The sequence below is a fragment of the Apium graveolens genome, chromosome 7 (genome assembly GCF_009905375.1).
Source record: "Apium graveolens cultivar Ventura chromosome 7, ASM990537v1, whole genome shotgun sequence".
NCBI lineage: Eukaryota > Viridiplantae > Streptophyta > Magnoliopsida > Apiales > Apiaceae > Apium > Apium graveolens.
Window position 1 is genome coordinate 187058959 of NC_133653.1, and position 11009 is coordinate 187069967.

General features: G+C 32.5%; 1 protein-coding gene across 1 annotated transcript; it reads left to right on the forward strand.

The window, feature by feature from the left end:
* The first annotated feature begins 3068 nt into the window (after positions 1-3068).
* LOC141672913 (nudix hydrolase 17, mitochondrial-like) lies at positions 3069-5487 on the forward strand. The gene is made up of 5 exons (XM_074479611.1): positions 3069-3330; positions 3766-3859; positions 4037-4120; positions 4815-4943; positions 5058-5487. Exons 1-5 carry the CDS (start codon positions 3257-3259, stop codon positions 5178-5180), a joined length of 504 nt encoding a protein of 167 aa, XP_074335712.1. The 5' UTR covers positions 3069-3256; the 3' UTR covers positions 5181-5487.
* The last annotated feature ends 5522 nt before the right edge of the window (positions 5488-11009 follow it).

The following is an 11009-nucleotide window of genomic DNA, read 5'->3' on the forward strand; positions in this document are numbered from 1 at the left end:
ATCAAATACGGAAACTTGTTAATGAAGTCTCATAACCTTAGTCCAATACATGAACGTCCAACATCTATATAAAGGTTTTAATCCCTCCATTCAGAACAACGTTTCGGCTTGATTCTGTAAACATACAGAGGTGCGTAGATATCTTGTGAAAACAGATTTAAGCCAAAAAATACAAGCGCATCCATTAAAGGCCCCGAGCTCACGGACCTTAGTATTAAATAACATAATAAATATAACCTAGTATTCTATCCATAACAGTTGTAATATATTATATACTCTCTCCGTATCCGGACAATTTCTTTACACTTTTATTTTTGGGATATCTCATCCCATTCTTTAGGTTTTAAAATTTTCCAAAAGTAGTAAAGTTTTTATAATTTAAAAAGTAAGCACATTCAAAATTTACCCCACTATGCCCACTTTATACATAAAATATTAATCGGTTTTATGATTTTACTTATTTTTTTTTAATTTTTCTCCACTACTTTATTATTTTTCTTAATTTACTTATTAAATCCAAATGTAAACAAATTTGAGGAACGAGGGAAGTATATATATTTTGTAGCACCGATATTTCTTGAAATTTTGATTTGCTATCAAACTTTTATATATATTTGATTGACTCGATTTCACTACCGTGATTCCTGTCAAATGCTTAAGGTGGGACAATTATTCAATTCAAATATTTTGTTAAATTTTTCAATATTTCGTTATTAGCAATTAAAATACTTTTAAATTTTTTTAATTCTAGAATGTTAATTTTCTATGCCCAGGTAAAATTTACATTCTCCTCTTTTATGAAGGTGTATTTTCATAGACGAAAATTTGTTGTGATGTCAAAAATAGGAGGGCTCTATACTAAGTGAGTTTCTCTAAAGATTTGCTCCAATAAATAAGTCTGAGGATTTACTATTCGGCTCAAGATAAATTATTATACAAGAATTCGATATTAAAATCAAACCAAAATATGTATTCCATACTTGTCAATCAACTCAAAAAAAAATCTAAAAGTTAAGCAAATCTATACTTATAACCTTTTAACTTAAAACATTCATAACTTAAAAAAGGTAGAAATGAAAAATTCATGTATTTTGTTGTAGAACTTGTCCTAGACAATACGAAGAGCTGATGAGAAACAATTTACACTAGGGCTGTGCAGTTAACCGAAATTGAAACCGAAACCGAATTTTTTTTTAATTAACCGAAACCGAAATATGTCAAATATGCCTGTCGAAAACCGAACCGATTTTAATTCGGTTAGAAACCGAACCGATATAATTTTTCGGTTAATAACTGAAAACCGATTTCGAAAACCGAAATTTATTTGAAACATAAAAAAATGACAAAAATAGATATAATTTTTTAGCCAGGATTTTAGAATAAAAAAAAATTATATACAATACAACATGAATGATACATAGAACACATGCTATACAAAGAATAAATGGTGAGTACCTGCACATGACATGCAGGAGTTAATGATCTCCAATAAACTTACATAATAAGCATATCAGAATAAAAATTACCATTCAATAACTATTTACACCAATTAATTTTTATTTATTTTAATATTAACATGAGCTTAAAATACATGAAATACATAACCTGCATATACATTCGGTATTAAAAAGTTTCTACGATGTGATTATAAATATAACATATATTAAAGGTATAAATATATATATATATATTAATATTTATTATAATAATATATAAATATTTATTATTATATTATTTCAGATATTTTTTCGGTTATTGGGTTAACCGCGGTTAATAACCGAATAACCGAATTGTAAAAAAATGTGCTACCGAAAATCGAACCGAATTACATATTTTGATTAACCGAATAGAAATTATTTCGGTTATTCGATTCGGTTTTCGGTTAACCGAACCGAATGCACACCCCTAATTTACACAACCCTTCAAATTTCAAACATTTCGTTTCGAGAATTTTGACCGCCCCTGCAAATACGGCAAGGTCAGAACTCAGAAGAAACGCTAGAAGAAAAGAGGAGCCGCAATTTTGTGTAATAAAAAGCAAGCACGTCTTGTATCGTTTACCGGGTCTTCTTAAGTTGAATGAGTCGACTCCGTGTTTGGGTTGGGCCTACGAAATTTACATCCTAATAATCCATTTTTCGAAGTTTGGATTCATAATCATTTTCTTCGAATCTTCTTCTAAACACCGGAGATGCAGGGTGAACCTTTCACAAAACTTATTAGCACTAGAATCTTAAATTTTTTTCATGTACTTTTAATCTATATATGCTATACTATTAAAACCAAGATATTAAATTTTCTTTATTTTATAATTACAAGTTTAGTTTACTTTGTGATCTGATACTTTATTTTTACTTGTTGAATCAAAAATATATGTTTCACTAGTTTAAAACATATTTAACAGGTATAATTATTATAAAAATATTATAATAATATAATTCATACCAAACTAAATATACACAGATAAAAAATAAAAAAGAAATAAAACGTATTAAGAGTAATTAGTGCACGCAGATATTAGAACAATTAACATGCAATAATAATATAATTTTAATAGGGTGAAAACCTAAATATTCATATTTAAGTAACCATTATCCAAAATACCCACCAAAATTTTAATATATCCCAAATATCAAACACATACTCGGCAGTTTTTGACTGCACTGACGTAGGAGTACCAGATGATACTTATTTTCCTCTGAAGTATCATGTCCATGTCTGATACTAATGATCATGATACTTCACGGTATTTGAAACACCTCATATCACAATTGATATTTTAGGTGAAAAAACATTTACAAACATATAATTTAGTCATTTTTTCATTTTAATAAAAAAATCTGTTTTTTCAATTATTTTTTTTTTTTTTTTTTGCCAAGTTTTTTCAATTATTTAATATATAGTTAGGAGGATAAAGCTGAAAAATGATGGGCAGTAATCTGCATTCAGCAGGTGTCGCGTCAGTTACACGTGTAAAAGACCCCCTCGCTCTTCCCCTTCGTCACCGTTTGTTTTCATATACTACTACCCCCTCATTTTTCTTCGTATTCTCATTTAAAATAAACAAAAAAAAAAGATAACAAAGTACAGAAACAAAGAGAGCTGTTTGTGTATAAAGGGTTTACGAGACTGAGGTCATGTGTTAGGAACTTACCACCTCATAATTCAACTAACTTCCGGATAAACTTGGACAAGTGGCGACTAATCATTTATATATAGATATACAACTTAGAAGACAAGAAAAAGTGAAGCAGAAATGGTGGTAGCTTTGGAAGCTCGTAATGGAAGGCATTTGCAACGTTATTATAAAGGCAGTAGACAAGTCGTGGGGTTCGTTATATCTCAACTTTATCTTTGTCTCAATTTATTTTTTATTTTTCTTATTATACTTGGTTCTTGATATCAAGCATGTGGTCTTTTCTTGGTTGATCAATTAATTTGGAATATATTCCTGTTTATCTCTTTTAAACTGTGATTTCAACTTAAAAGAAGGCATCTCCTCTAAGGTCTCTCGTTTTCTAATGATTGTAGACGTGATATTTGTCAAGTGTCTGCTTGCTATCGTTTACGTTATAGCTGAACTATGAAAATGGTATTTGTACATGTATAAAACTATCGGGGAAGTTGCGTTTTGCTATGAGACTTGTAATTTGGGTTTGGTAGAATATATAAAGGTGGAAAAATGGTAATGTGCGACTTAATGTGTTAGTCTTGCTAGTTTTTGTTAACTTAACTTCTATCGTATGTGTGTGGCTGACTGCGCAGATGTATACCCTATAGAGTTGTAGACAATGGAAAAGATTTTGAAGTATTAATGATTAGTTCACAAAGAAAAGGCAAAGGAATGTTGTTCCCTAAGGTACTTGCTTTCTCATCTGTGCTGTTTCTGCTATCACCTTGTATTTAATGACGACTTAATTTGGACTGTTAGGTATCCGGTCACTTTAAAACCTTAAGATATCGTAGGAAGGCTCCAACATGTTCTTTTGCTAACATCGCAAACTTTCATTCACATTATCTGCCTTGTTTATTTTAGGGAGGTTGGGAAAAGGATGAATCTATTGAGGATGCGGCTTTGCGAGAGACAGAGGAAGAAGCTGGAGTGAAAGGCATTATTGGGGTTAGTTTGTCTTTCAACATGTTTTTTTGTAGACAGGTTGTTCTGTTTTTATTTCTAATACGGTTTTTAAAGCGTCACATAAACTTCAAATGTGCTCTTAAGCAAAGATTAGGCCTAGGCTACGGTATACAACCGCGTGATCAGTCAAGGGTCCTTGGCAGCTGAGACTCAGCCTGAAAAAGGTCGTTATAAGTTCTACATAGAGCTAGAACCAGTTTTAGAGCCTTTGAACTGAAGTAGACGTTCCCACCTAAACTAATTGTTATTGAATTATTTGTTATCATAATACCAAATATCAGTTGAGGAGACATGGTTGGTATAGAATTTATCTTGGTATATTACAAATATATAAGAACAAGAGAAAGGAAATGTTAGAAGTGCTCTCCAGCGACCTGCCTACAATGATATCTACAGACCCTACGTGTCCGAGATCCATTCGTTGACATAGCTATGGCCAGTGCTTTTTAAGAAAATGCAAAACATAAATTATTAAACAGATATGTGAACGTATAACTTTAAAACAATTTGCTTTTACATATTTTAGTTTTTTATAAAATGGATGATCAAGAAGAGTTTAGCGGAACTAACAGTTCTTGTTTTTTGGGACATGTTATATAAATTTATAAGTGCAAGCAAACAAAGTTAACTATATATATTTTCCACAAATCTAACAATAATAACCATTATACTGCAGAAGCAATTAGGAAAGTGGATTTTCAAAAGCAATGGGAACGATGTTTATCACGAGGGACACATGTTTCCTTTATGTGTTGAGGAACTACTGGATTTGTGGCCAGAGAAAGACATCCGTAGTAGAGAATGGGTAAGTTTGAATACTCAAATACTTTGTGGTGCTATTTTCTTGTACTGGAGTTTGTTTTGTATAACAATTAACAACATTTATGAGCTTATGAGCAATGTTTTGTTTTCCATATAGATGAGTGCCTCTGATGCTAAAAAGGTTTGTCAGCAGTGGTGGATGAAAGAAGCTCTGGATCTATTAGTAGACCGTTTCACAGCTCCGCAGCCGCAGAAGCTAGATTTGGAAGTTGTTCTATAGTCTTGTAGCAATAATCCAAGTTGTAAATAGTTAACTGTTCTGCACTTTAAAAGTTTTTTTAGAGTAATGGTTATTTGCATGAATTCAAAAACTCACACACCCGAGCATCCCCTTATATTCGAACCCTTAGCCTCTTTGTAACCTATAGAAGAGAGCTGTGCCCCCTGTACTAGACTACAGAGCCACAGGGGTGAAAAAATTCAGAGAGACAGTGAGAGAGCCTGCAAAGTGGTGTTGTGCATATGTTGCTCTCTCAATGTTGTATGTTCCAGGCAAGCAACTAACAAATTATAATACTTTTAAGCTATTTTCTCAACATCTTTAAGTTTGTAGGACTTTAGGAGAGTTGCTCTTTGCTAACTTGATAGTTTACCAGGGTTTTTGTGCATTGCCTAGTGTTGCAGTATGTTCCAGGTCCGAACTCTTCAATGATGTACATATTAGGCCTCTTAACATTTTAAGATTTCAGTCATTTTAATTAATAACTTAATATTGCACGAGAGCTCTTTTTGACCCAACGGTCTCAAGTTCCAGTCTAAGACTCTCAAATATCCGATTTCCGGGGAAATTGTTTACAGTTTTGTGGTTGAGTAATTATTGTTGTAGGGGCACTCAAGTGTTGTGTAATTCGTGGTCCAAGTTCTTAACTATCCCCGGGCGCGTCTCGGAACTTCACAAGGAAATTTCCCTGCAAGTTGTGGTCATTGTTTACTGCATCATCTAGTAGATGTTGGTATGGTAGAATCTAAAAAGTCTGAAGTGGAGTTGCGAAAAGTCATTCTCAAGCTTTTTGTTTGGCTTCAAAGCTGGTAGTTATCACGTCACAGAATATGATGTCTTGTCGTGCTACGGCTAATTGTAATCTTTAGACATTTCCGAAAACTATATCTGATCAATAAAATATTGATTTACTGAAACCAGTAGCTGAAGAGGAGGTAAAAACTGCAATTTTTAATATGCATCTTGATCATAAAGCTCTGGGGCCCGATTGCATGATCCCGGCGTTCTTCCTGAAAAACTGGTCGGTTGTGGAAAAGAAAGTGTTTGAGATGAAGTTTGGGAAGGACATTTATATATCTCTCAAGTTGGATATGTTCAAATCCTATGATGGTATTGATTGAAACTTTTTGAGAGGTATTCTATTTAAAATGGGATTCGGTAGCTGATTTACTCACTTAATTTTGCAATGTGTTTTAATAGTGGAGTATAATATCATCTATAACAATTTGAAATTGGCCCCTTTTTCCAAGCAGAGGACCGAGACAAGGACCCCTTGTCTCCTTACCTCTTTATTGACTATGCAGAAGGTGAACATATGCAAATCAATAGTGTTTTTCAGTGTAAATGTTATTGAGTATAACAAAGAGTTAACAAAGAGTTGGTGTGCCAGGAGCAGATTAAAGAAGCAGATGATTCCTCTAAATACTTGGGACTCCCTAGTATGTTGAGTAGGAATAGTTGTGTAGTATTTGGGGTATTTAAAGATTAAAGTAAAAGCCAATATTCAGAATTGGAATGAGAGGAATGTCTCCAGACCGACAAAAGAAATCTTAATCAAGATGGTGGCTTATATGTTACCTTCGTACGCCATAAATGTTTTCCTCCTCCCCCTTGAGGTTACTCGGGATATAAAAAATTTATGGCAAAATTCTTCTAGAATTCATCTCAGAACAACAACTCTAGAATAAATTGGTAGTCATGGGATAGAATGGCCAAGCACAAGCAGGGTGGATTAGGGTTTAGATGTTTACGAGAATTTAATTTGGCTATGCTTAGGAAACAATCCTGGCATTTTATTACAAATCCAGAAAGTTTGGTGGCTCGACTGTATAAAGCCAAGTACTATGCTGACAAAAATTTCACGCTACTCTGGGAAGTAACCCAAGCTTTATATGGTGTAGTGTTTTTGAAGCAGGGAGGGTTATTTCTGCAGTGGCGTGTTGGAGACTTGACAATGAAAAAGGCATACAAATTCTAAACCAGCCTTGGTTGAACTATATGAAGAATCACTATGTCACCATTGTTTCACCCTCACTGGTAAATCAAAAAGTGGCCTCGTTATCTCGTATGGATTCCAAATCATGAGAGTTGGATATCGCCAGGGATGTTTTCGATACCAGGGATCAACACAACATTGTTAACACCATCATTGAACAAGACTTGGATGAAGATGTGTTAAGCTGGAACCTAGAACACTCGGGCCAATACCCAGTTAAGAGTGCGTACAAGCTTCTACAGTACCAGAAAGGAAGCTGGAATACTGGTGATCATATCATCTTCTGGAAGAATTTGTGGAATATCAAAGCGACTCCGCAAGTTTTTGTTAGAAAAGGTTATTGAGTCACAACGGTAGACTAATCATTAAACAGATTATACTAACTTAACATTATACGAGAAAGAGAAATAATGCCTAAGTCAGAGATTATAAATCAACAAATAGATGAAATATTTTTCAAAAGTTCAAAAATCAATATGTTCGAGATCTCGACCTTATATCTCAAGAAACATAAGGCTACAACTCTTATTCATGTGGTCAACATCATGAGCATTCTTCATCGAATGATAAAAGTAATAATAACAAAAGAATTGATGATGACAAATAAAAATTAGGATTACTTATCTGAATAAAAGTCGTGGCGTGAAATTAATCACTGCTCTAAAGTTGAATTTTCCCCGCTACGTACACACGGACTCATGACAATCAACCTCCAGCGTTACACGACATCTGCCTCACTGGTGTAATACAGGGAGACAGATAAAGAACACCTTTTGATCATTGCCTAAAATATGTGTATATAGTATGAGAATACATTTTTGGTTGTCCATCTAAAAAGAGAGGTATAGATCTCCTTTTATAGGAGGGAAAATTTGTAACTCCAAGATAGTTGAAAGGTCATCAGTCACAAATAATGATGAGGGGGAGGTGAAATCTAAAAGGTTTCAAAGTGAAATGTCTTAAATACCAAAGGTCATACAAGTGAAAAGTCTTAAATAAAAAGACTCACACTTATAAATATTAATTATTTTTTGAATCAAACTAATATTGGAATAAATAATAATATTAATTCCAACAATCCCCCACATGATACAAAAGAAAATGTAGTTGGTGTAATAAGGAAAGTTTTATGGACAATGGATAATCAGTTTTGTAAGTATTAATGTGTTGTGGAATTGAATTGATACCCCGTGCATACATATATGTCACACAACCATATTAGGTGAAAAAGATTCTTGAACCTTTTATAGCAGTTAGTGAAGATATATATACGTACTAAAACCTTTCTCAGATCAAAAGGTGTTCTTGCATGACATTAACCTTGATAATGCCTTTAACAATTTATGTTATAAGATGCCCCACATTTTTAGCTGGATATTCATGAATGCTCTAGAGTCCTTAGCCTACAGGATCTCATAGGGAGTTGGGCGTAGCCCCCAGATTCATATAGGTAAGTTCATCAAGTTTGTATTGTCGCAAACCACCTATTACAAGGCTATGAACTTATTAAGAGCATTAGCTCAACCTAACACATATGACAATAAAAAAATACTACACATTTTCATTATATTGGAATGGTGGTAGTAAAACATGAGTTCTTTTATGATTTAGTTTGACCCATTGAACTTAGAAATTTCTAAAATTGGTATCTATCATAATTCACTCCACATAGGCTTTAAAGCCATTCCATTTGTTCTAACTCTTAGCACCATCCAAAGGTCATCATCAGCACTTTGTGATTTAACACAATTTACTCCACGATAAGGTTTAAACGTGTTTTGTGCCAACTCTAGCAAAAATATTTGACAAAGACCTTTCTAAAGAGGATCGACAATATTCCCCTTTTACTTTATATACTCGAGTGATATCACATTACTACTGATCAGATTTACGCACTATGGCATGCCTTGGGTGTCTATATTCTCTTTCTCATAAACGTAGATTATTATCAACCTCAATTCACATCGCCTAGCTCTTTTCTTCAAGTATATTCTTAGTTCTTGCGACCAATTATAAATATAATTTCTCTCCAACAATATGCATGTAACTCAATCATTCTGACTAACAATGTTATTATATTATACATGCATCTATAAAGTGAAAAATATAAATATTAACGAAGTATTCTTCTCATTCTCAAGTAGCAACTTACTTTAAAGAAGGAAAAAACTTTTAAACTAATTGGAGAGTTATAAAACACGTAACCTCATTATGTGGCACCTTTCTAGTATCAAAATATCCATCTTAATACATATCAATCATCAAATTTATGTCACATTAATTCATGAAAACACAATAAATTTGACATGATAAAATTTATAAAGAAGTGCCTTTATAATTATTTAGTAAAATATGGGTCACACACCGCACATGAGATACTTGTTGTAATAATGACAAGTAGTACAAATTCATAAGATTTTTCTACATAATTAGAGTGATGAGAAACCTTATCATGTATAATGTTCCCTAAATTACACCCTCAAGACTACACTAGTCTTTCATGTTTTTCTTATTTAAAAAATAATTCATGTCCAAGCATCTCAATCATCCATCTAACGCAAATGACTATTACATGAGACACGAAAAAGATTGCACAATTAATTAATATTGACATATTTGTAAACCCTTACAGTGAAATAGAATGGGCATCAAAATTATAAACTCTAAAAAAAATTAAATTTTGGTTAAAATTCTCATACTCTTATTTCTCTTGCCACAAAAAAGATATTTTTTTAATTTTTTTTATTACTTTACAAGATATATTACTCATGTAATTGTCTTGCAGATATATTGTCATTTAAAAATCAAATAAGCATGAACTTTACAGTTGTGCAATACATCACAATATTGTGAACAAATACAAGACTAACACACCATTATATACATCATTTATAGTTTATGTTCACCACTACTCCTTAAAAAAATAGAGCCACAAAATTTTCAACACTACGCCTCAAATATTTAATAAAGTATGTCTGAATATACCGAAATATCACATATAACTTTACGATATACATTGCAAGTGTATCGTAAAAAGATGACATATAAATAAAGAGAAGTAAAAAACTACACACTTAAGTTAAGCGTAATTCTAGCAAGATGTCCAACCCTTCTCGAGTATATTATCAACAAAGCATATTATTAAAACTATCACATTATTGATATGATATAGATCGTCTTAACAATATAATATTCATTGAACCTCAATCTCGATATGTTGATATAAATCCCTTTAACAAACACATAATTTAACTTTAAAATGTTAGAAAAGGTTATTGAGTCACAACGGTAGACCAATCATTAAACAAATTATAATAACTTAACATTATACGAGAAAGAAAAATAATGCCTAAGTCGGAGATTATAAATCAACAAATAGATGAAATATTTTTTAAAAGTTCAAAAATCAATATGTTCGAGATCTCGACCATATATCTCAAGAAATATAAGGCTAAAACTCTTATTCATGTGGTCAAAATGATGAGCATTCTTCATCGAATGATAAAATTAATAATAACAAAAGAATCTATGATAAAAAATAAAAATTAGGATTATTTATCTGAATAAAAGTCGTGGAGTGAAATTAATCAATGCGCTAAAGTTGAATTTGCCCCGCTACGTACACACGGACTCATGACAATCAACCTCCAGCGTTACACGACATCCGCCTCACTGGTGTAGTACAGGGAGACAGATAGAGAACACCTTTTGATCATTGCCCAAAATATGTGTATATAGTATGAGAATACATTTTTGGTTGTCTATCTAAAAAGAGAGGTATAGATCTCCTTTTATAGGAGGGAAAATTTGTAACTCCAAGATAGTTGAAAGGT